General features: G+C 41.4%; 1 protein-coding gene across 1 annotated transcript in view; it reads right to left on the bottom strand.

The window, feature by feature from the left end:
• The window catches only part of SNX30 (sorting nexin family member 30), a 126,127-nt gene that overhangs the window by 47,784 nt on the left and 50,845 nt on the right, over positions 1-27,498 (bottom strand). The window contains exons 2-3 of the mRNA XM_003264007.3: positions 23,546-23,737; positions 10,345-10,455 (exon numbers count right to left, since the gene is read on the bottom strand). Of these exons, the coding sequence (XP_003264055.2) occupies positions 10,345-10,455; positions 23,546-23,737 (303 nt within the window). The remainder of the gene's footprint in view (positions 1-10,344; positions 10,456-23,545; positions 23,738-27,498) is intronic.

Genomic DNA, 27,498 nt, shown 5'->3' with positions numbered 1-27,498 from the left:
AAACAAACAGAAATAAGACATAGCAACAAGGATTAGTGGACTTAGCCAACCCAAAAAAGTGGAATACTAGGCCACCTGGAGTAGGCCTAGTAAACCTAGATTTAGAACACAAAACCGTGAAAAGATTTAGGAATTGGTAACACCAACACCCCACCCCCTGGAAAAAAAGTATTTGGAGTATGAGGAAATTCAGTGCCCCCAACTTGAAAGAGCTTTAGAAAGTATGTTTTAGTTATCAAGAGTAAAGATTCTGATGCCTTGCTTCCTGGGTTTATCTTTTGACTTTGCCACCTACTAGCTGTTTGCCTTCCGTCAAGTTCTATATATCTCTTGGTACCTCAAGAAGTTGGTGCTAGGTAAAAACTAACAGCATCAACTTCACAGGGTTGTCATGAGTATTAAATTAGTTAATATGCTGAAAGTGCTTTGAATGATTCCTACCACAGGGTAAACACACACAAGTTTGGGTGTCTTTGTTGTAAGACTGGCAGCAGCTTCAGGGGACTACTAATCTTCAGGGACATCCAGTGTTCATTTAAACCTTGACATGGTGGGAATATTCAGAGAAGATGCTAAGAATACTGGGGGATTCTTTATAACAGAGCAGGAGTTCCAAAGGGCACAGTGGAAAGGTTTGTAAATGAAAGAAGAAAGGGGAATAGAGTCAGGAATAAAATTACAGAGCCACACAAGGATAACATGTCCACGTGTGACACCCAGCAGAGCTTACACTTGAGTAGAATATTCGAAATGCAGTGCTGGATCAGACGGACGGGCCACTCAGCCCAATGCTGGCCCAGTCCAAAGCACCAAGAAGTTATCTTAATGGGATATGGCTGTCCTTTAGGATAATTCCTTTATTCTGGTCAGTTCTTCCCTCTCCCGTTCCTTTAGGCAGCCATTCTTATACCCCAGCTTTTCGTGCTAAGCAGATTACTATCTTTCTGAAGTGAGAACCAGATGTAAGAGCATCAGATGGAAATTTCCTATTTTGCTTCCTCCGCAGAAGCCCATCCACTGGGCATCACCCTCACTTCCTTAGTCCCTGTGGACAACCCCTCCTCCCCTAAAGCTAAGCATTCCATCTGTGTCCTTGACCCATTTGTTCATTAGGGAGCACCTGTCATTAACCTCTTCCCTGTATCTTCAACATCTGTTCATCCAGCTCTATTCCCAGAATCTATAAAAATATGGTTGGTTTTTCTTCCTAAAAAGTATGAATCCAACCACCCCTTGACCTTATATCTTCTCCCTTGTCCTTCCTGGCTCATTCAATCTTTTTGAAAGGAGTCACTTACCTTGACTTCACTGTATCCCATTGATTTCTCAAGCCCCAGCCTTCCCCCAACCCTCAAAACAAAACCAGCTGTGATACTGCCTTCAGTGCTGGGTTTCTCTGCCCTATCCCCACCCAGTGCAGAAACGGCCCTTTTAAAATTGAGTGCCAATGACTTTCTAATTACCAAATCCAGTGGATATTTTCCTGTTCTTACTTAGAGTCCTGTTATGATACTCTCATTTGCTTCTGCTGAATAAGACTTGAGAGGATGGCCTGAGGCACAAGTAAGTGGTTAGGAGTGCCTCATTTAACATAAAGATGACATTCTACAATAGGGGTCCATTCTTCTGATTTAGCACATTGAACTTATGTTTCATCAATTGGGGGAACTTGCTATTTAAAGGAACCCTAGAGAGAACCCTTCTGCAAGCAGAATTTCCTCCTGTCATAAGCATTATCATTTCCAAATGTATGTAGCTTCAGAAATTTCTTCCTATTTCAAGATTCCTTATGGGACACACCTACTCTCACCCTCACCTCTATTACTGTCTGGGTTGTTTACACATAGGAATCTGGGTTGCTGGTGAAATCACGTCCATCTATAGTCTGTAAATCACATCATGTAAATGAAAAGAGCTCAACACAATTCCAAGCACAAAGCAGATGTCTAACAAATATCAAGTATTTTTATTAATTTGTAAGCACTGAGAACAAAAAGCAAAAAGGGGAGTGGACTTACAGGTAGAACATCTATATGACGTTTAGGCCAAAATGTCTTAAAAAATCGATTGGGGGAAGCAGGCACAGTGGCTCATGTCTATAATCCTAGCACTTTGGGAGGTTAAGCTGGAAGGACTGCTTGAGGCTAGAAGCTCCAGACCAGCTTGGGCAACATAGCAAGACCCCATCTCTACAAAAAACAAAAAATTAGCTGGGCATGGTGGTGCACACCTGAAGTCCCAGCTACTATGGAGGCTGAGGTGGGAGGACTGCTTGAGCCCAGGAGTTGGAGGCTGCAGTAAGCTATGGTCATGCCACTGCACTCCAGCCTGGGTGACAGAGCGAGATCCTGTCTCAAAAAAACAAGTCATTTGGGATCTACTTCTTCATACTTACTAGAATTTTTAAAGTAAAATAGCAAATGTTGGCAAATATGTGGAGAAATTGGGCCCTCATACATTTCCAGTGGGGATATAAAATTATAAGCCACTGTGGAAAACAGTTTGAACAATTCCTCAAAAAATTAAACACAGAATTACTATATGCTCCTGCAATTCCATTTCTTGTTGTATAGCCAAGGTAACTGAAAATAAGTGCTCAAACAAAATCTTATACAACCACCAGTGTTGATAGCAGCATTCTTCATTATAGCCGGGCTGGGAAAAGGAGGGAATTGAGAGTGGTTCCTTAATGGGTATACAAAGTTTCTTTTGGGGGTAATGAAAATGTTCTGGATTAAACAGTGGTGATGGTCATACAACACTGAATGGTGGTGATGGTCGTACAACATTGTGAATGTACTAAAAGTCACTGAATTGGACACTCCAAAATGGTTAAAATGGTGATATGTAATATGGATTTTACTTCCATTTTTTAAGAAAAGGAGATGTGATGGTGGAAGCAGAGATGATGACAGATATGCTGTTGGCTTTGAAGATAAAGAGGCCATGAGCCAAGGAATGCAGATGGCCCCAAGAGCTAGAAAAGGTAGGCAAACAAATTCTCCCCTAGAGCCTTCTGGTGGAATGCAGCCCTAGCCTGTATCTTGATATTAGCTCACTAAAACTCATTTTGGACTTTTGACCTCCAGAGCTGTAAGAGAATAAATTTCTGTTGTTTAAGGCACTTAAAAAAAAAACACCTGGGTGTAGGGGTGAGGGAGTGGACGGCGGTGAAACAAGATTGGCCATGAACTGATAAATGTTGAAACTGAGTGATGGAGTTTCAAGGGGACTCATCGTACCGAATCTCTTCAATATGGTTAATATTTTCCACAATGAAAACATTTTTAAAAATTGAATATACACATATATATGTTGGATCCTGCAAAAAAAATCCTATTTGCAAAGTATTACAATAATCCATTAAATATTTCAGGGTTTAATCTTGAAATACTGATAATAGTACTTAGTACTTTAGTAAAGTACTTTCATCTATATTCCATATTAGTTTATAAGCGGTTTTATAATCTGAAAAAATAGCATATTTCTTGTAGACTGTCAATGGAATGCTGCTATTTCTGGGTAGGAAATCTAGACAAATCTTTCAGTTGCTGAATCCTGAAATGTCCAACTTCCTCATCAGCAGTTGACTTGCTTCTTCTAAGCAATTCAACAAATATTTAGTGCACATTAAATATTTACATGCCAGAGGCCTATTTCTCCTACCCTTATCAAACTAATAGAAAATATTGCTTGTAAGCAAAAATTACTACCAAATAAATAAAGGAGCATAGAGATTAAAAGCTTGTCACCAAGCACAGAGATTAAAAACAATAATCACCAAGCCCAGTTTAATGCAAAGCATTAGGAAGTTGAACCAATGTTTCAATACTTATTAACTTATCCATTGAGTCAGCTAAACGCAGGTATATTTTTAACAGTACAAAAAAGAAGAAACCACTAGAAAATGGAGTTATTATTTCATATTAAAAAAACAATTGTTGCATTACAAATTTATTCTCATTAATTCCTATGAGTTTACTACTACTCAAAAGAAAACTTGGACATAATACAAATGTATCCTTCCAGAAAGCTTTCTTCCTTAAAACTGAGGTAAACATTAAATTTCCAAGTGAAAATTAAACACTCAAGTGTTTACTAAATGTATCTGCTTCATCTTCCAAATCTAATACATGCACCCATCTAATCATGAAATTGCTCTGCTGTGTAACTAGTGCTCCAGGAAATGAAGAAGTGTCAAACCCACTGAACAAATACAGAAGCAGAAAATAGAATGGTGGTTGCCAGGGGGTACGGAGAGCGGGAAATGGGGAGTTGTTCAATGGATATAAAGCTAGTGTCATATAACATAAATAAGTTCCAGATATCTGCTGTACAAAGTGGTACCTACAGTTAACAATACAGTCATCCTCCCTTATCCTAGGGGGATACATTCCAAGACCCCCAGCAGATGCCTGAAGCCATGGATGGTACTGAACCCTGTATATACTATGTTTTTCCTATATATACATACCTATAATAAAATTTAGCGACAAGGTATCACTGTGTTGCCCAGGCTGGTCTTGAACTCTTGGGCCCAAGTGAACTTCCCACCTGTATATACATACCTATATATGTATATGATTTTTCCTATACATATCTATAGTAAAATTTAGTTTCCAAATCAGGCACGGTAAAAGATTCACAATAATAAAACAGAACAATTTTAATAATATTCTGTAATAAGTGTTATGGGGATATGGCCTTTCTCTTTCTCTCTCAAAACATCTTATGGTACTGTACTCACTCTTCTTGTGATCTCCAGCCTGATGACCAAGAGGGCTAAGGGACTCACAGCTGGGCAGTGTCTACAGCGTGGATACACTGGACAAAGATAATTTATGTCCTAGGCGGGACTGCATGAGATTTCATCACACTATTCAGAACAGCAAACAATGGAAAACTTATGAACTGTTTATTTTTGGAATTTTCCATGTCATATTTTTGGTCTAAAGGTAACTGAAACCATGGAAAGCAAAACCACAAATAAGGGGGAACGACTGTATGGTGTTGCATGCTGTAAAATGTGATAAGAGGAGAGATCTTATGTTACATGTTCATGTTACACGCTATGTACATCTTATGTTACAGGTTCTTACAAAAACAAAACAAAACAAAACAAAACAGCAAAGGGACACAAGAAAACTTGTGAAGGTGATGGATCTGTTTATTACCTTGATTGTGGTGATGGTATCAGGGGTATATACAAGCCTATTGAATTGTATGCATTAAATATGTGCAAGGCTATTCTGTATATCAATTATATCTCAAAAAAGCTTTAAAAAAAACAGAGGAAAAAAGTGATAATGAATGCTTTCTGGCAGCTCCAACTATTACATAATGAAGAAAAACACAGTGAACTGCTGTTATGAGATGACAAACATATACACCCAGCATACTTCTGGTTCCAAGATGGCATTTTAAGAACATATGGTTACTCTTGGCCAGGCCCGGTGGCTCACGCCTGTAATCCCAGAACTTTAAAAGGCAAAGGCAGGAGGATCCCCTTGAGGCCAGGAGTTTGAGACCAGCCTGGGCAACATAGCAAGACTCTGTCTCTACCAAAAAAAGAATTAGCCAGGCATGATGGCATAGGGTGCCTGTAGTCCCAGCTATTCTAGAGGCTAAGGTGGGAAGATCACTTGATCCCAAGAGTTCAAGACCAGCCTGGGCAACACAGTGACACCTTGTCTCTACAAAAAAATTTTAAAAATCAGCCAGGCATGGTGGCACGTACCTGTGGTGGTTGAGGTGGGAGAATCGCTTGATCCTGGGAGGTCGAGGCTGCAGTAAGCTGTGATCATACCACTGCACTCCAGCCTGGGTGCCAAAACAATATCCTGCCTCTTAAAATTTTATATATATAATGGGGCCGGGCGCAGTGGCTCAAGCCTGTAATCCCAGCACTCTGGGAAGCCGAGGCAGGGGGAACATGAGGTCAGGAGATGGAGACCATCCTGGCTAACATGGTGAAACCCTGTCTCTACTAAAAATACAAAATATTAGCCAGGCATGGTGGCAGGTGCATGTAGTCCTGGCTACTAGGGAGGCTGAGGCAGGAGAATGGCGTGAACCCAGGAGGCGGAGCTTGCAGTGAGCCGAGATCGCGCCACTGTACTCCAGCCTGGGCGACAGAGCGAGACTCTGCCTCAAAAAAAAAAAATTATATATATATATACACACACACACATATATATACACACACACACACACATATATACAAATATATAGATAAAATTTTTAAAAAGAACTATGAAAATTTAAGGATGAAAAGGCACCCCAATTTTTAAATGGGCAATGGATCTTAATTGATATTTCTCCAAGGAAGATATGCAAATGCCCAAAAGCACATGAAAAGATGCTCAACATCATTAGGGAAATACAAATTAAAATCACAATGAGCTAGCACTGCAAATCCAGTAGGATGGCTACAATCCAAAAGACAGACAGTAACAGCATTGATGGAGATGTGCAGAAACTCCCATACATCGCATGTGGAAATGTAAGTTGATGTCATCGCTTTTGAAAACAGTCTGGCAGTTCCTCAAAAGGCCAATTATAGAGTTATGTATGATTCAACAATTACACTCCTAAGAATACACCCCCCCAAAAATGGGAACATGTCCACAGAAAAACTTGTACACGAATGTTCACAGCAGCATTACTCATAATAGCCAAAAAGGGAAACAACCAAAACGTCCATCAAGGGTGAATAGACAAAATGTGGTATTATCAATAAACTGGAATATTATATGGCAATAAAAAGGAATTAAATATTAATATATGCTACATGGATGAACCCTGAAAATATGCTAAGTGAAAAAACCCAGTAACGAAAAAATCACGTTGTGTATCATTTCACTTACATGAAATGTCCAGAATAGGCAAATCTGTAGAAAGTACATGAGTGGTTGCCAGGGGCTGGGGGATATACAGTGTTTGTAAGTGAGAGCTAAGGGATGTGAGGTTTCTTTTTGGGGTGATAAAAAGATTCGAAAATGGATAATGCTGATGGTTGTCCAATTTTATGAATATACTAAAAGCCTTTGAACTGTACATTTTAAATGCGTGAATTATGTATGTTATATAAATTAAATCTCAACAAATCCTTTTTTAAAAAGGGAAATGAACATTTCTGCATGTTTACTGGGTCTCCAACTGATAATAAGTTCCCTAAGGCAGGGGTCCTTTGTCTTCCTTATAATCTTCTCATCCCACCCTCTCTTCCTCCCAAAGATGATGCTTAAATAACAGACAGACACCTCCTAGCAAAGCTACTATAAAATTTTTTGTAGCAGATGAGGGGGTTGGTTTCTGGTTTGACTTTCATACTTAAATCAGAGAGCCTCTCCTATATTAAATCTCTCTCCACTCCAGATATGTGAGTACCAAGAATTTATGAAGAAAAATTAAGTTTCTGCTTGTTTCTAAAGTAGCTTCCTACCAACTGCTTCTATCCAGACCATCGGAAACCACACTTAAAGATAAAAGATATTCTGTATCCACCTTGGGCATTCTGGAAACTCTTCCATTCTCTTCTAGTGTCTATGGAAGAGTAGAGTAGACACTATATTTCACCAGCAGGTGTCACTGTCTTACCTTTGAGCTTCCAGTATCAACCTCACAGGCACCAGCTGCCAGGAGGGCAGCTCCCTGATGCATGGTGTGGGCTATAAATAAACACTGACTTTCTTCCAAAGAGTACAGTACAGAAAGGCAGGGAGAAAGAGTAATTAATTGTACAGTGAAGAAAGCTGACCAGCACTACCTCAAGTCAGGTGATGGAGGTTCACATCAATGGTGAGGCACACTGTTGACAGCACGTGCCCTGGACAGGTGATGAGGGTGGCAGCTCACCTCTGTGGTTTCCTCCCCAAACACATTACCCCGATCGGGAAAGCCATCAGACAAATGTCAACTGAGGGACAAGTCTACAAAATTCCTGACTAGTACTCCTCAAAACAGTCATGGTCATCCAAAAAAGGGAAAGCCTGAGAAACCGTTACAACCAAGAAGAGCCTAAGGAGACATGACTGCTAAATAAAATGTGGGATCCTGGGTAGGATCCTGGAACAGAAAAAAGGAACTTGGGCCGGGCGTGGTGGCTCACGCCTGTAATCCTAGCACTTTGGGAGGCCGAGGTGGGAGGATCACCTGAGGTCAGGAGTTTGAGACCAGCCTGGCCAACATGCTGAAATCTCATCTCTACTAAAAATACAAAAATTAGCTGGGTGTGATGGTGTGCACCTGTAATCCCAGCTACTCAGGAGGCTGAGGCAGGAGAATCGCTTGAACCCTGAAGGTGGAGGCTGCAGTGAGCTGAGATCACGCCACTGCACTCCAGCCTGGGTGACAGAGCTAAACTTCATCTCAAAAAAGAAAAAAAAAAAAAAGAAAGAAAAACAAAAAGGAACTTGGAATAAAAGACTTTTAGTTAATAATGGTGTTTATTTCATAACGACTGGTTCATTGTGACAAATGTGCCACACTAATATAAAATGTTAATACCGGATGTGAGGCTTGAGAATTCTCTCTACTACCTTCACAATAATTCTGTAATTCTGATAATGTTCTAAAATGCAGTTTATTTTTAAAAAATTATTCACTAGCTGCCTATTTTGCCACCTTACGATTCTATTTTAAGGAATATTCCCAACTGTTTAAAAACTACTGTTTCCTCTTCAGGCATGTTTTTAAGTGGTTAGAAGACAGAAAAAGCAGAACTTCAGGCTCGGAGAACAGAATGGGTACGTGGGGAAAAAGGAGATACCCTGAGAAAGAACTGAGCCCCAGGTGAGAGCCATCATTCCTATCACAGTACTAGCAACGTGGCTCTTTTCACCTTGAAAACCGAGAAAACTGCCAGTGCATTCACAACATACACAGCCTCTTCTAACCATGGGGGGAAAAGGCTGGGAGATGCAGTGGTAACAGAAAGTTGGTAGTGCTAGGAAGTTATCACTCAACAAAGGTTTTTGCTGAAAGATAAATCAGCCACTCTGAGGAGTTTTATGACTCAAACTGCTCTAAAGCCCCCAAGGCCCAAAGAAACATCTGGTGTCCAAACTGTTATTATTTCTACTTTTAACAAAAGTAGTCAGAAAAGTACTCAATATAAATGTTGAGGCCAGGCGCGGTGGCTCACACCTGTAATCCCAGCACTTTAGGGGGCCGAGATTGGTGGATTACCTGAGATCAGAAGTTCGAGACCAGCCTGGCCAACACGGCAAAACCCATCTCTACTAAAAATACAAAAACTAGCTGAGCGTGGTGGCATGTGCCTGTAATCCCAGCTACCCAGGAGGCTGGGACAGGTGATCCACCTGAACCTGGGAGGTGGAGGGTGCAGTGAGCTGAGATCATGCCACTGCGCACCTGCCTGGGCAAGAAAGTGCAACTCTGTCTCAAAAAAAAAAAAAAAAAAAGATTTAAATTTCTTTTGCTCTGGTTCTGTTTTTTAAAAACTGTGCAGATGGAAGCACTGGAGTAGATAAATGTCACGTTGCTTCAATAAATAGTGTTAGGTGGTTTCCTTGTTTTTTACATGAAAAACTGTGGCAATGGATTCTGTGATAGATTTCTACCGCTGTGGCTAAAGAAAGCCCAGCCAGCCGCAAAACTGGCTATTTTTTTTCATTTCATTATTATTATACTTTAAGTTGTAGGGTACATGTGCACAACGTGCAGGTTACATTTGTATACATGTGCCATGTTGGTGTGCTGCACCCATTAACTCATCATTTAGCATTAGGTATATCTCCTAATGCTGTCCCTCCCCCCTCCCCCCACCCCACAACAGTCCCTGGTGTGTGATGTTCCCCTTCCTGTGTCCACATGTTCTCATTGTTCAATTCCCACCTATGTGTGAGAACATGCGGTGTTTGGTTTTTTGTCCTTGCGATAGTTTGCTGAGAATGATGGTTTCCAGTTTCATCCATGTCCCTACAAAGGACATGAACTCATCATTTTTTATGGCTGCATAGTATTCAATGGTGTATATGTGCCACATTTTCTTAATCCAGTCTATCGTTGTTGGACATTTGGGTTGGTTCCAAGTCTTTGCTATTGTGAATAGTGCCGCTATAAACATATGTGTGCATATGTCTTTATAGCAGCATGATTTATAATCCTTTAGGTATACACCCAGTGAAAAACTGGCTTTCAATATAGCAAATCAGAAACTAAAACCTAATAGGTGAAGTATTATATACAGTGTCCATTAGCATGTTTTACATACGTTTGCTGGGTGAGTCTGTATAACTTAAGGGATGAGAGTTGAGTGAACCCCTTCAGGAAAGACAACACAGGACAAGTGAGAACAAGCTGTAGTGACTTACTACCTACGGGAATGAGATGAGTGGGCTGGGATTCTTCCAGTTTGCTCCTCAACCAGTCAAAATCCTGGTATCTTCGACGAACAGAATATTCTGGCAGGTCAAACTCCACCCGAGTACTCTGCAAAGAAGAGAATGGAAAAAAAATAAGCATAAGGGAATAGCATATCTTGGCTGAAGGGAAGGAAAAAAGCTCTCTTAGAATAACCAAACTAGGCAAGATCACATTTTCCTTCCACCAAACACACCAGCCAAATGGCAGAGTTTACCAACACAGAATAGACCAGTCTAGGACACTGAGCCCAGTTAAAAATTCAAGGAGCTGGAATAAAAATGCCAGTTTTCTGAGATTGCGCCACTGCACTCCAGCCTGGGTGACAGAGCGAGACTCCGTCTCAAAAAAAAAAAAAAAACTTTTTTTTTCCCTACCCTCAGGAAATAGAATTCAACTAACCCCCAGAATTGTTTAGAAACATTTGATTCATTTCCTCCAAGCTTAACTCTAACAATTTCTTTTAGCAGAAAAAATCCACTTAGGATATTGCTACTAAATCCAAATCTGTGAAAAGAAATTGTCTCCACCTTCTGCTAAATATGCTGACAAGTTTTGCCAGAAGAAATAAAAAGTAAAGATAATAGATCACTGCTCATTTCGGGGGCAGATTAGATGAAAATAGAAAAGGTTTTGCTTAATCTGCCACATTCTGCCAGAACCACAACCCTGGAACTGTTATATTTTAGATGGATAAGAAAAAATCTAGAAATAATACAAAAATGCCATTGCATTGCAGAAAAATATTAATAATCTCACCCCTTTTTCTCAATTTTTAAAGTTTTCTGAAATGTGATTGCAGCACTTTAATAATGAAAATCAATGTTAAATAAAATTAAGTTGATTTATACCAAAACAAGATTTTTACTCATTTACTGGCACAAATTAAACCGTGTCTCACATAAGCCATTTTTCCCTATGAGGATACACACTATATGACTGTCATGGTTCTCAGAAATTAAAGTACAAGATAAAAATGGGTCAAGCTACATCTCATAAATTTACTCTTTCAAGCCAAAAGTCTGTTTTAATTCACAGCACCAAGAAAATCTTTAAGCACATGAACGAGAGTCATTCATCAAAGAAAAAGCTGTGAACAGCTCTAGCATCAAAAATTATGATTTCATCCTCCCCAAAACCTGTGTTCACAGTCTTAGCAAAATGGTGAAGTTCAAGGACTTGTTCTTGGACTGACCCCCAACTAACTGCACTGTTTCCCCTCTTCAAGTCCCACATACCAGCATATGCCTATGAAACCGACCTTCCCCTGTGTTTGCAAGGGTGAAGATGTGGGGAAAATTCACTCAATGTAGGTATTTGTGACTTATCAGACGATTTTCCCAAAGGAACTAGCATTGTAGGATTGGAGAGAGAAAAATAAAAGACAACACTTAAATCCAGAGAGCAAGTCATTGTTGACAAATTTTCAAGCACAGCATGACAGAAATATTGGGAACAAGTGGCCTGATACTCCCACCCTCACACCGCCCACACAGGCAGAGTGGGAAGGACTCTGCGCCTATGCAGTTCTTGCATCCCTACCAGATCCCTAACATGTCACTAAGCCTCTTTGAGCCCTAGGTTCAACAGTAAGAAGAGAGTTAGGGCAGGGCGTGGTGGCTCATGCCTGTAATCCCAGCCCTTTAAGAGGCCAAAAAGGAAGGATCAGCTTGAGCCCTAGAGTTTGAGACCAGCCTGGGCAACATAGCGAGACCCCATCTCTGCAAAAAAAAGTTTTAAATTAGCCAGGTGTGGTAAGTGCATACTTGCAGTCCCTACTACTCAGAGGCTGAGGCAGGACGATCGTCTGAGCCCAGGAGGTCGAGACAACTGCAGTGAGCTGACTGTGCCACTGCACTTCAGCCTGGATGACAGAGTGAGATCTTGTCTCAAAAAAACAAAAACAGAGTTGGAAGGGAAGTTCAAGACCTCCCATCTCCCCCCAACAGGCTCCATGTGAGAACTTGCCAATGATTATGGGCTAATGAAAGGCATACTTTGAAAGGTGACAAATTAAAGCAACTCGTTCTCATTGTAAACCAAACTGATGCAAGGCTCTATTTTTTGCCTTCTTAAATGTTACACGATTATTGGCTGGGCGCAGTGGCTCACGCCTGTAATCCCAGCACTTTGGGAGGCCGAGGCGGGCTGATCATTTGGGGTCAGGAGTTCAAGATCAGCCTGGCCAACACAGTGAAACCCCGTCTTTATTAAAAATACAAAAATTAGCCAGTTACGGTGGCGGGTGCCTGTAATCCCAGCTACTCAGGAGGCTGAGGCACAAGAATTGCTTGAACCCCAGAGGTGGAGGTTGCAGTGAGTCAAGACTGCGCCATTGCACTCCAGCCTGGGCAATAGAGCAAGAGACTCTGTCTCAAAAAAAAAAAAAAAAAAAAAAAAAAAGTTACACGATTAACTGATCATTTCCTCTTATGTTTTTCAGATCCATTTCATAAACTACAGTTTATTTAATATTTCTACTCTAACTTTGAAATCACTTTTGGTAACTACAAAAGACAGCACAATAGAACACACGTTTTATTTTTGCCACAACCAATTTCACTTTTGGGGAACAGGCTTTTTTTTTTCCTTCTATTTATTCAGGTTATATACTTATTTTAAAACTTCAAGAAAAATAAATAGAAAATAAAAGATCAGCCATAATCCCTCTAAATAGAGAAAGACACAATTAACATGGTTTATATGTTTCCATATTTTTCTATGCATATTCATTCATTTACTCATTGTCTGTATCTCTTTTAGTACATCTTGGACATCTTTCTACAGCAGTAAGTTCAGATGTACATAGTCATTTTTAACATATACATAGTATTCCACTGAATGGTTACACGATAATTAAACCAAATCCCCATTTAAGTTGTTTCCAATGTTTCCATCAATAAACAATGCTTTTGTAAACATCATTGAGCACCTGATAATTCCCTTAAAATAAATTCCTAAAGATAGAATTGCTGGACAAAAGTGTACATACACTTTTTAATTGACAAACTGCTTTCAGAAATATAGCAATTTATATTCTTACCACATATTCGCAGGAACTAGTTATCTTTGGTGGACCGATAAATGAAAAATAATACATCATCTTTGTTTACAGTTGTTTCTTTAATTACTATTGGGATTGAACATCCTTTCAAATGTTTATTGGCCAAAAGAAGAAAAGTATTTTTCTTCTTTTATCAGGGGTCTTTTTAAAAATTATAAGTCCAGCCAGGTGCAGTGGCTCATGCCCGTAATCTTAGCACTTTGGGAGGCCAAGGCAGGCAGATAGCTTGAGTCCAGGAGTTCGAGACCAGCCTGAGCAACATGGCAAAACCCTATCTCTACAAAAAATGCAAAAATTAGCCGGGCATGGTGGCATGCACCTGTAGTCCCTGCTACTCAGGACGCTGAGGTGGGAGGATCGCCTAAGCCTGGGAGGCAGAGGTTACAGCTAGCCAAGACTGCACCACTGCACTCCAACGTGAGCCACAGAGTAAGACCTCAACTCAAAAAAATAAATAAAAATAAAAATTGTGAGTCAAGTCTTTTTCATTTGTGTAAGTTCTTTATTACCATTTGCCTATCATGATTTCCAAATGGTTTGTCTGATACAGAATCTTTCCATTGTTTTATTGTTGATTTCATCCATATTTGCCCTTTATGCTATTTTTGGGGTCTTCAATAAGAAGGCCATCCCCACTGCAAGCTTATAAAAATATTCACCTATAGTCTCTATGATTTTCTTTTCTAGTTATGTCTAATCACTGCTTTTCTACTTCTAGGAATCTACCATTGGAAAATAATGTCTAAACTGTGGCAAGGATATTTGCATAATGATCTTCATTGCAATATTATTTAAATCAACAAAGAATCAAAGCAACCTAAATATTCAACAATAAAAAACTATTAATGAAATTATGGCATATTTATTCTATGGTTGTCAGTAATTTTGTTGGTAAGACTTTTTTTTTTTTTTTTAATTTAGATAAGAGCCAGGAGTGGTGGCTCATGCCTGCAATCCCAACACTTCGGGAGGCCAAGGCAGGCGGATCACTTGAAGTCAGGAGTTCAAGACCAGTCTGGCCAACACGGTGAAACCCTGTCTCTACTAAAAATACAAAAATTAGCCAGGCATGGTGGTGCATACCTGTAGTCTCAGCTACTGTACTCGGGAGGCTGAGGAAGGAGAACTGCTTGAACCTGGGAGGCAGAGGTTACAGCGAGCCAAGATTGTGCCACTGCACTCCAGCCTGGGCAACACAGCGAGACTTTGTCTTGCAAAAAAAAAAAAAAAAAAATTCAATACAGTCCCCCAGGCTGGAAGGCAGTGGCACAATCATAGCTCACTGTAGCCTCAAACTCCTGGGCTCAGGCAATCCTCCCACCTCAGCCTCCCAAGTACCTGGACTACAGGCACATGCCACCATATCTGGCTGATTTTTGGTGGTTTTGTTGTTGTTGTTGTTGTTGTTTTCTAGAGATAGGGGTCTCACTATGTTGCCCAGGCTGGTCTCTAACTCCTGACCTTAAGCAATCCTCTGTCTCAGCCTTCCAAAGTGATGGGATTACAAGCATGAGCCACCACAACCAGGGTGTAAGACACTGTTGTTTTGAGGGGTTTTTTTTGAGACGGAGTCTCACTCTGTCGACCAGGCTGGAGTATAGTGGCGTGATGTCGGCTCACTGCAACCTCCACACCTCCCAGGTTCAGGTGATTCTCTTGCCTCAGCTTCCCAAGTAGCTGGGACTACAGGCGTGCGCCACCACACCCAGATAATTTTTGTATTTTTAGTAGAGATGGGGTTTCAACATGTTGACCAGGCTGGTCTCAAATTCCTGACCTCAAGTGATCCACCCACCTCAGCTTCCCAAAGTGCTGGGATTATATGCATGAGGCACTATGCCCAGCCTGTTGTTTTAAGGGAAAATGGGAGGATACAAAATTAATTGTACGTAAGGATTTCATTTACATTAATATCTGGATATTTAAAAATTTAGAAGAAAAATTTAAAGCTGATAATGAGAACTGTCCTCTTTATATTCACCCTTATTTCCAAATTTTACACCATTCTCATACAATATTTTTATAGTCTCACACACACACAATGCTCATTTTTTAAAAGCTCCTTTAAGGACATCGGGAACTTAATACGGCAAGAAAAACTTGTTTGATGCTTTGGAAAGCAATAAGGTAAGAAGTTATCATGAAATGGATGCTCAAGGTCAGGCGTGTTGGCTCACACCTGTAATCCCAGCACTTTGGGAGGCCAAGGTGGGCAGATCACTTGGGCAAGAGTTCAAGACCAGCCTGGCCAACATAGTGAAATGCCATCTCTACTAAAAATACAAAAATTAGCCGGGTGCGGTGGTCCATGCCTGTAGTCCCAGCTACTCGGGAGGCTGAGGCAGGAGAATTGCTTGAATCTAGGAGGCGGAGGTTGCAGTGAGCCGAGATCGCGTCACTACACTCCAGCCTGGGTGACACAGGACGACTCCATCTCAAAAAATAAATAAATAAATGGATGCTTGCACACTCTCTGACCCAGTATTTATTTTACTTATTTTTACCACAATTTGTTCTAGAAAAGATATAGTGATAGGTAAAATACAATCAAATGAAATAAATTAGAAGTAGGTGAAAAAGATAAAGAAAAAACAAGGACAGAGGGAAAAAGTAGAGCCAGGAATGAGGCTAGCAAAACACACTCACAATGAAACACTGCACACCAGCTAAAACTGGGCCAGAGACACTACTTGGAATTTCTGGATAGAAATACATTTATAGGACTCACAGTATTCATAAAACAGGCAGACCAGTAAAACTCCAAAGATAAGTTTGTAGTAAATTTTTCCTCCGTGAAATTCAGGATCTAACTTAGGAAAATTTAAAAATATACATTTATCTCTATTTTTGAATAGCTATAGTAAACAATTTTTAAAAAAGAACGAAAAGCATACACGCACAATTCCATAATCAGAGACAACCACTACATCACTTTGTTCTATGTCCTTCCACATCGTGTGTCCACAATGCAGAATGTCCAAAGATCACAAGGTCACGGGCGCACAGGTACAGTCAGGTCTAAGAACAGGTGACCAGGCACAAGAATCATAGTCAAGAAGACTCATTTTTGCTATGCTAGAAGTGTAACACCATCACTCCACGTGAATACATCTCTGGTCATCTCCAGACATCCCTGGCAATTTTTTTTTCCTTTGGAAGTTCAACATTTTAGAAGACCCAGCACAGAATCACAGTCTAATCGGTCACCCAGCAGGGCACTCCACCTACTGGGCCTCACTCACCCTACCACATAAGGTCTCCCCTTATGCCCCAAGAGCTGACGTGCCCAACAACTGTGGCCCAGGGCCATTCCGAAGAACGTCCATTTGATCCAAAATTTACAACTGAGTCACTCCAGAGAGACGTGGTCTTTATCACAAGTGCCATCTGTCCAGGCCACAGCTGGGTCTTAAGATTTCTAGGCAACCCCCATCTCCCAACAAAGGGATCTCTTCCCTTATCAAAGAAAAACCAGCTAGTCCCATTCTGCCTCAAAACCCCACTGCCCTGAGAATGACAATTACAGAGGCTTCCAGCCTTTCATCCTCATGCTCCTCTGCCTTCCTTTCTTCCGACATGGACTTCCACTTATCTCGTTCCTCTCAGATCTTTCTGCCAAGCTCTCTGGAAGACCCATGCCATAGTTAATAAAGTCTTGGCGTTCTTCTGCCCATTCAAATTCTGAAACCTGGCTCTCCCTGAGAATGGGGCTTCCCTGCCATCAGTCCCTCTGTGAGCTGCTCGCATTCCACAAGCCTCACCTGGCCCAAGGCCAGGAGCTGCTGCTGACATGCTCCTCTTTCCACACAGCCCCTGACCACCACTCCTCCACCACCCTGTGAAAACCCTTCTGAGGCTCGTGCCATCCAGTGACATACATCGTCTATCTCTCCCGCACAGCTGTCATCCACTGACAGCTCTGCCATTTCTCCTGATGCCCTGAAGGTTCAAGCAGCTGGCTCTCAGGCTTCTTTTCCAAGCCCTTCCGCAACCTAGGTGCCCTCGAGATCTAGGTGGCTCACACACACAACACCAGCCTCTAGGCAAGCAATGTCTCCTTCCATTCCACAGCCTCTCCCAAATCGTCACCAGGGAGAAACCCACACATCTCCCTCTAAATGACATCCCCTATATTTCAGACTCTTTCTCTTCCCAACATCCCTGGTTTCTCAGCCTCTTGGGACCTAAGTTCCTTGACATTCCATCCATTCATGTCTTTACTTCCTTCCTTCTTTACTCAGCATCCATTCCATGGCCCAGAACTTCAATCACTTACTTACAACAATATCTAAATGTTCCCTCCCCACCGCCCATTCACCCAACTCGTAAAAACCCACTTGCTCTACCAGACCTGGGCATGTGAGCACAACCAGACCCTCCAACATTGCCAGGCACCCTTTTCATACTCCTTTATGTCAGCTCACTCTCACATTGTCCAAATCATTTATCAAAAAGCCCATAAAAGTTTTGAAAATTTCTAATCCCCACTTCAAACCACCCCCACCCTTAGAAGACTTCATCATCTATTCAGAGAGAAAACTGCAGATATAAGCAAAGAACCCCTTAACTTCCTGCCACAAAACAAACTTCCCTTCCTTCTCCACAAACAATGGAAAAAGTACACCGCCCCTTCAGTGGCAATTCTAGCTTCCTCCGTCTTCCCAGAAGCCTCCATCCTACTCTCCAATCTTCAACCTAATGCCTTCTTCTCTACCAATACTGGGCAACTGGCACTTAAACAAGTCTCTTTCATCCTTAAAAACAGCAGCAGCCCCCCACCCCCCACCAAAAAAAAAAAAACAGCCTCCCTCTCCCGCAAACCCACACCCACTTCTGACCACTGCTCTCTATGCTTGCTTTCATTGCCAAAATTCTAACACTCTTCTCTCTCTTACCCCTCACGCACTCTAACCCACTTGGGTTCTGCATCACTACACCAATGAAACTGCTCACACCACAGTCAGCAGTAACTGTGTCATTAAACTAACGTCCACTTTGCATTGCACATAATTCAGCCTCTGAGCAGCGTTTAGACTCTGTTGACCACTGAGGCATTTAGAAAGAGGAACTAGTCGGGGTGTTATGACTCTTTGATTTATTTATTTTTTTTACACACCACTGGTAATGAGGCTAGACACAAGAAAATAATAACCCCTGAAGGGAGTTGAAGGCTTGCCTCTGTTTCCTCACCCTCAAGTCTATTGTCAGTTTCAACCACACAGACCATGCTACTAGACCACAGTGCTGGGCATCAGGGCCATCCCTCTCTTGAAAATCATGTCTTTTGGGCCAGGCGCAGTGGCTCATGCCTATAATCCCAGTACTTTGGTAAACTGACGTGGGCAGATCACCTGAGGTCAGGAGTTTGAGACCAGCCTGTCCAAAATGATGAAACCCTAACTCCACTAAAAATACAAAAATTAGCCAGGCACAGTGCTGTAATCCCAGCTACTCAGGATGCTGAGGCAGGAGAATCGCTTGAACCTGGGAGGCAGAGGCTGCAGCGAGCCGAGGTCAGACCACTGCACTCCAGCCTGGGCAACAGAGCAAGACTCTGTTAAAAAAGAAAAAAAAAGAAAAAAAGAAAATCATGTTTTTTGGGCAAGATTATTAAAATTTATTATCTTTAGAATCAGAGAGACCTGGACTCAGGTTCTAGCTCCACCACCCATGAGTTGCATGTCTTTGAGCAATTTTCCTAACATCTCTGTCTCTGAATTTTCTCATTTGTAAGACAACGGTATTTATATCTACTTCATTGAGTGTGAATATTAACTGATAATATATGTAAAGCATTTAGCACAAAATAAATGAGGGCACATCCATACAATGAAACACTATTGCAGTCTTATAAACAATAGCATAAAAGCATGCTTACTGGCATTTCCTAGCATAGAAAGATGTTCACAATGTATTAAGTGAATTGGCAGTATACAAAATACTCGTTTTTGTAACTGGATGAAGAAAAGTAGTATAGAAAGTCACCAAGAATTATTTCTGGCTGGTGAGCATATAGGCATTCTTTAATGTTTTAGCTTACTTGAACTTTCTTTTTTTTCTACAACATACATTACTTATAGGACATAAAAATAAAAGGGTTTCAATTGCAAAAAAGTGCATGGTAAGTGTCCAATAACTAGCTGCTGTTATGATGTTACTTTCTTGGAGTCTGCAGAAAAAAAGAGCCAGAAGCTGCCTGCCCTAAGAAGGCCAAAACTGGCTCTCCACCACTGGGGAGAGAATATACTGGTACCTTAGATTTGGGTGGATAATTCTTTGCCTACATTGGCTGTCAGCCCTCAACTCATTTTAGCTCAGGTGAAAAGAGCTCTGTACTTTGTCCAGCCCTGGTCATCAGGAATCTGAATTAGGACTAGAGCATCAAAGCCTTAAGGTAATAAAGCAAAGCATTTGAACAACCTTGTCCTCTGACCATTAACTTTGTTTCAGGACCTCTGCAGAAGTGGAACTCCCAGGACGGGGTCAGGTGTTAGGATCCCGTGTTCCTCCTGTTGTTCTATTTCTCTCATTCTCACACCCCCCCCACCATATCCTTCAATACAACTTCAGAAAGAAGCCTCTGAATGCACCACCAAAATATAAACCCAGTGTCACTATTAGAAACAGGAAAAGAAGACAACCTCTGGTTATTTGGGGATCAGAGCCGTGAAAGAAATGGTGAAACAAGCTGAGATCGATACTCAGCTGGCACAGAACTCTGTCTCAAAAAAAAAAAAAAAAAAAAAAAAAAAAAAAAAAAAAAACTCAGTTCTGCAACAAGATTATCTTGAGGTGCTGGCATCACAGCCAAGTGAAAATGTGCTGCTAGAACTTGGAAAACGTTACTCTAAGGCATTTAATGACTTATAGGAAATCAAGCCCAAGAGAAGGGATAGAAATAAGAACGCAGAGGGAAAAAGGCAGGGAAGGAAAGAGAAGCAGCACAGGAAGGACTGGCGAGTTGCAGCTGCGCGTTAGCCTGTGAATCAGTTAACGGCAGTCCTGCAGTATTTGCATTTTGGGGCAGAAGAATCAAGAAGCCGAGGGAAAATGTCACGGTGGGCAAGCACTGCTGTGCCAGCAAGGCGGTCACTTTGTCATTTAGCTGTTTACAGCACCAACTCAAGAAAAACAGGCTTACCTTTCACTGACTACAGGGTAAAAAATAAGGTCACCCTAGAAAAAAATAAATAAATGGATATAATTCCTGGAAATATGTATATTAATCTAGGTCCCCTGAAGAAATAACATATGTAAGCATCTAGCCCAATGTCTGGGCTAGGCGCCCAGTGGTGTAGTGGGCTAAGACTGTGCATGTGCACACGTACATACATAGACATATCTTTACATGTGAACCTGGTGCAGAAAACACAGCATAGCAGCCAGACATAGTGGCTCACGCTTATAATCCCAGCACTTTGGGAGGCCCAGGCAGGCAGATCACCTGACACCAGGAGTTCAAGACCAGGCTGGACAACACAGTAAAACCTCATCTCTACTAAAAATACAAAAATTAGCCAGGCATGGTGGCACACACCTGTAGTACCAGCTACTCGGGAGGCTGAGGCAGGAGAATCCCCTTGAACCCAGAGGGCGGAGGTTGCAGTGAACTGAGATCACGCCACTACACTCCAGCCTGGACAACAGAGGGAGCCTCTGTCTCAAAAAAAAAAAAAAAAAGAAAGAAAGAAAAGAAAAGACAGAGTAGTAACATCAAAAAACTGGAGCAGGCTTAAATGTCCATAGAGAAAAGATATTATATAATTATTGCATAAATAATTAGGCAGAGATTGAAAGAGTAAGCTAGACATGGTCATATGAACATGGAAAGGTCTTCAAAAATACTATAAAATGGAAGGGAACATTGGAAAGCAATATTACACTGAAATCTAAATCATATGCGTTCTAACTATACATGTGTGCAAATGTAAACGCAAAGAAAAACGACTAGAAGGACACAGAGCAAATTTTAGCCATGGTTGCTTTCGGCAAGAAGGACAAGGTAAGTAAGAAGGGCTGAGGGAGGCTTCCTGCTTCCACTCAGTATGTGGCCTTCAGCATTGCTTCTTTTATTTTTTTACAAATATAAAATTTTCCTCCAATAAGAGATGAAGAAACACTTGAGTGTTTCTCAATATATATAGAATATTCAAGAAACTTGGATATATATATAGAGAATATTCAATATATACAGAATATTCAAAAAACTTGAGTATTCTATTCCCTGTTTGTCTTTCCAAAGAATTTTAAAAGGTACAGAACTTACAAAACTTTCAAAATAATTTTTTTCTACAATGAAGAAGAAAAAAGACACAGTAAAAGACGAGAGACATGCTCATCACAGCTTCTCTTAATGCCTTCCATAAAGACATCTTCTATTAAAGGTTCCAAAAATATCTGCAAATCATTGTTATGTGACTTGGTGGGGGTGGGGTACCAAGAAATAGGATAGCTTCCGGACTAAACACTTTTTGTCCCAAAATATAAAGTGATAATGTGAATTCTCTCCCTAATAATGTCAATATTGTCATTCTTCCTCTAAATATGTAGCTTTCAACTGGTCGGGGGTGGGGTGGCAATCCTGTCCCCCAGGGAACATTTGGCAATGTCTGGAGACATTTTTGGTTGTCACAACTGGGGACTAAGGGAAGAACACTCCTGCCATCTCATGGGTAGAGGACAGGGCTGCTGATAAACACTCTATAGGACAGCCCCCCCACAGCAAATAACTCTTCAGTCCAAAAGGTTAATACTGCCAAGATTGGGAAACCTTGTTCCAAGACTAAAACTTTAATACTATTTTAAATATTCAAAAAATAATTTTCATAAGTAACAAATGATACATTAAAATTATTCTTTTATAAGTGGAATTATGTAAAGAGTATGGTTTTAAAAAATTAAAATATAGGCTGTATAGTCCTACAAATTCAAATTAGAATCCTGGTTACCAACTTTGTAACTCTGAGCGAGTTATTTGAACTTTCCACCTCCATTTCCTCATCTGAAAAATTGTAACTAAAGGATATGTTTTATTTTTATTTTATTTATTTATTTATTTATTTATTTATTTATTTATTTATTTATTTATTTTGAGACACTCCAAGTAGCTGGGACTACAGGCGCCCGCCACCACGCCTGGCTAATTTTTTTGTATTTTTAGTAGAGACGGGGTTTCACCATGGTCTCGATCTCCTGACCTCGTGATCCGCCCGCCTCGGTCTCCCAAAGTGCTGGGATTACAAGCGTGAGCCACCGGGCCCGGCCGGATATAAATTTTAAGATTGTTATGAACTTGGCTGGGCGTGGTGGCTCATGCCTGTAATCCCAGCACTTTGGGAGGCCGAGGGGGGGGTGGATCACCTGAGGTCAGGAGTTCGAGACCAGCCTGGCCAATAAGGTGAAACCCTGTCTCTACTAAAAATACAAAGATTAGCTGGGCATTGTGGCACAGGCCTATAATCCCAGCTACTCAGGAGGCTGAGGCAAGAGAATTGCTTGAACCAGGGAGGTGGAAGTTGCAGTGAGCTGAGATCATACCACTGCACTCCAGCCTGGGCAACAGAGCAAGACTCTGTCTCAAAATAAAAAATTGTTATGATCTTAAAAGTTATTTAATTAATCAATTAAATCTCAACACCTGCCCACTACCTATCTGACACATACCAGAAAGACAGTATTAGTTTCTATCCTCCCATTATTCCTCCTCCTGCTACCATCAACCCCACCTAGGCCAAATTTTATTCATGGTCTCATCACAGTGATTTGGGTTGATACAATGATTCATAAATTTCAGAAGCAATATGATATTAACATGTTAAATAGTATCATGGTAAAAAAAAATAAGCGCACGTATAGGGATTGTTTATTTGAAAAATCCTAGTCACAATTTCTTCCTCATTCTAAGATTTAAAAAACTATTATATATAATCCTTTTCATCTGAATTACATCTATTCTCTCAAAAAGCCACACCCACAATTGTAATCAAGGTGAACAGAGTTGTACAATGAGGGGGAGAGCAAAGGCAAAATGCACTGAGGTAGACCCTAATTCCCTGAGACCACTCAACACGGGCATTCTATAACACAGGGACCTACTTTGGTGGTGATCCTATAGGTGATGTAAGTCTCCATTGTACACACATGCTTCTTGGGATCATCGACTATAACGAAGAGATCTCTAGTCTCACCATCAATATCATCATCAAGCTGAAGTCTGTTGAGAAGGGAAGATGAAGAAGCTGGACTTGAAGTACCTGCTGGAGTACCACCGTTGGGCAAAATGAGATCCTAAAAGAAGAAAAGAGTACCTTAAAATTAAATGAAAACACATACTGGAGAATATCCGCAAAAAAATCCAAAAATAACTTTCGAAACACCTGAGCCTCTCCTTACTCAGTGTTTCTTGAGGGAACAAATCTTTTACGACCAAGAGAAACAAACTGGGGTAGTGCTTTGAATCTTCATGCCAATTCGGCTTTTAGGAAGTGCTGGAGAAACCAACATAAGTAAGCAGTTCAAGGGCAGAGAACATAATGGCCCCACCATCATCAAACCTCAACAAGGGGCTGGGCGCGGTGGCTCACGCCTGTGATCCCAGCACTTTTGGAGGCCGAGACGGGTGGCTCAACTGAGGTCACGAGTTCGAGACCAGCCTGGCCAACATGGTGAAACCCCGTCTCTACTAAATATACAAAAATTAGCTGGACATGGTGGCGCACGCCTGTGATCCCAGCTACTTGGGAAGCTGAGGCAGGAGAATCGCTTGAACCTAGGAGGCAGAGGTTGCAGTGAGCTGAGACTGCACCATTGCACTCCAACCTGGGCGACAAGAGCAAAACTCCGTCAAAACAAACAAACAAACAAAAAACCTCAACAAAGAAAGCTCCCTGTGAGCATACTCCGTTTTTCCCACTTTGTCAAGACCACCACGTGGGCTCAGGTAAACGTTAAGAAACCTGGCTGGGCACAGTACCTCATGCCTGTAATTCCAGCACTTTGGGAGGCCAAGACGAGCAGATCACTTGAGGTCAGGAGTTCAAGACCAGCCTGGCCAACATGGTGAAATCCTGTCTCTACTAAAAAAAAAAAATATACAAATATTAGCTGGGCATGGTGGCGTGTGCCTGTAATCCCAGCTACTCGGGGGGCTGAGGCAGGAGAATTGCTTGAACCCCGGGAGGCAGAGGTTGCAGTGAGCCGGGATCATGCCACTGCACTCCAGCCTGGGTGACAGAGCAAGACTCCATCTCAAAAAAAAGAAAAAGGAAAACAAGAGAGAGTGCAAGCACCTATAGATGTAAAGAAACTTAAGAGATCAACCAATTCCATTAAAACAAGATACAAAAAGATAAAGATTTTGAGATATTTAGGGAAATTTGAATATTGATAGTAAGGAATCATGGGGTATGATAATGGAAGTATGATTTTACAAAATCTTCATCTTTTAAAATTATATACTAAAATATTTATGAATAAAGTAAAATGTCTGGCATTTGCTTCAAAATAATTAAGGATGAGTAGGTGGGGATATAAATGATGTAAGATGCCCAAGTTGATCACCATTGAAGCTGGTACCTGCAGGTTCATTATACAATTCTCTTCCCTTTTCTATATGCTTAAAATTTTCCATGACGTTCTTAAAAGAGAGTAGTGGGTAGGAAGGTAGTCAGTGGGCAAATGCCAGGAAAGGAAGGGAAAGATGGATTTTTAAAATTACAGACCTCACTCTTTAGGTCTTGGTAGGAAGCCAGTGAATAAATTATGTCCCTACAGTATTCAAAAAATGGCTGTGAAACTGAGAAGGCCTAGTTAGTTATCTTGTTTGGTTTGAAGGTTTGGTAACAGAGCAGAGCCCTGCCTAGCAGCAGATGTGAAGGCCTCTGAATGTCACTTTGGAATAACTGGGAGACAGAGACTAAAGAATATGGCAAGAAAGTGACAAGACACCATGGGAAGAGCCTTGGTGACCTGTGGGCCATCAGATCACAGGCTGGGGAGCAGGGGGTGCTTTCCCCATATTCTCTCCTCTTGGAGCTCTGCAGGTGAGTTATGACCTAGCCCCCAGGTAAGAGAACGTACAGGAAATTAGAGGTTAACCTAGCAGTCACATCCATGAGCTCTAGCTGATGATGGGACATCTGGGAAGAGCAATGGAACACAGTGGAGTGAAGAAGCGTGGCCTGGGGTCAAGGGCAATGTCACCCAACTTGGGGGGTAACGGAAAGTACACAGAAAAGGCACCTTCAACTCCTATTTCTGCTGACCACAGATCATTTAATCACATACTTACTTATGCAGTATCAAAAAAACTGTAATTACTAAAAGGGTACCATTTTCACAGAAGGTACTCATGGCAATAGACCTCCCCCCTCCACTTCTCTCCCGCTGTGCTTCTGACTACAGGGCAGATGGACAAGCTCATCAGCTGGGACGTCACACCTTCAACAGCCCCTCTCAGTGTGGACATGACTGCAGAGTCCAACTACAGCAGCGGCCACTGATGGGACTGCCTTTTCAATGTACTGGTACCACGGGACACACAGTGTCCACACCCCAGTGTCTGAGGAGTTGTAGGGGGACAACATCTTCTCTGGAACTCCAGGATAAACATCATGTCTTGGTCATTTCAGTAAACATTTAAACACTGACCTCAGGCAGGATGCCATGCTAGGCATCACAGGGGCCCTCCCTTACATTTTATCAACACTAGCACACTGGGCCTCGGAACAGCTCTGTCAGTGGACAGACACTGTACAAAAGAAAAAGAATTCACAATCTTAAGGCAGAGATGCCAAAAGCAGCTCAAACAGTGGTTTCCCACAATCCAGCCTGGCTTGATCTCAGCAGCCTCCTTTCTTATCACCTCCTTCCACATCCGAGGGACCAGTTCCCAAGAACCACTCATGTTTCATGCCCCTTATCTTTGCTGGAAAAGCTCCCCTGTTGTACATCATAATCTCCAAATATCTTCCAGGAATCTGCTTGAATCCCCTCTCCTTTAATGCTTTCCTTGACCCACTCCCTGGTAGAATTACTCACACCCTTCTCAATACTTTGAAGACACCTCCACTGAGGCATTTCGTAGTTTTAATCACTTATTTATACATCAAACATATCCACAAACACTGTAAGTCCCCAGTGACTGCAACTGTGCCTTGCTCATCATGTGTGTGCGTGCATGTGTGTGTGTGACTGTATTGTAAGTGTGTGTGTGATTATCTTCCTGTCTCCCCAGGTCGGGTAGTGACTTCAAGCCAACTCCCCTAACATTTGCCCTGGGAACCTCAGCCAATAACCTTCCAGGAACAGCCCACATAAAGATCTGAAATGTCCTGGGCCAGACAGTATGAAGTTAGTTCTCGAATCAGTTGTTGGGAGTGAGGGAGGGGAGAGTCAGTCAATCAGATCTTGCCACATACTGCAGATTCTTCCCTCCTATGCTACCCTGGCCCATGGTAGGTACTCAGTAAGTATTTCATGAATGAATGAATCTTCGAAATGACCAAATTCAATCCCTTGCCTATCAAAAGTATTCAATAAATGTCTGTGGAAGGACAAGCAACTGAGGCTAACCTAAGCCAGACTGCCCAGTTCTGAATCCCAGTACCACTAATTACTACCAGTGCAACTTAAGCAAGCTTCTTAATCTCTCTAAGCCCCAGTGTTCTCACTTATAAAATGGATATAGTGGGATTGAGTTAGTATATGGAAGTAGTTGGAATAGTGTCTGGTACATGGTTGGTGCTGTATCACTATTCTCTCTCTCTCTCTCTCTCTCACACACACACACACACACACACACGTGCTTGTAAGTATTCTTGCATCCTCTTATAAACTATGAGGCTGGGTTCATAGCAGACACAAAATAAATGTTGCTGAAAATAAAAACTGCATTGAGACCCGCAGTCTCAATATTTTCTTAATGATTTTATTATAACAAAGGATATCCAGAATAGCCTTTGTGAAGAGTTACAACTACATAGTTGATTAATAAGGAAAACTCCCCATTGCTGCAAAATACCAATTTTCACTATGTAGGTCTCCATTAT

Source organism: Nomascus leucogenys, chromosome 8, assembly GCF_006542625.1.
Source record: "Nomascus leucogenys isolate Asia chromosome 8, Asia_NLE_v1, whole genome shotgun sequence".
NCBI classification, from domain to species: Eukaryota; Metazoa; Chordata; class Mammalia; order Primates; family Hylobatidae; genus Nomascus; species Nomascus leucogenys.
Note: the sequence above shows the minus strand (reverse complement) of the source record. Positions and strands in the feature narration are given on the sequence as shown.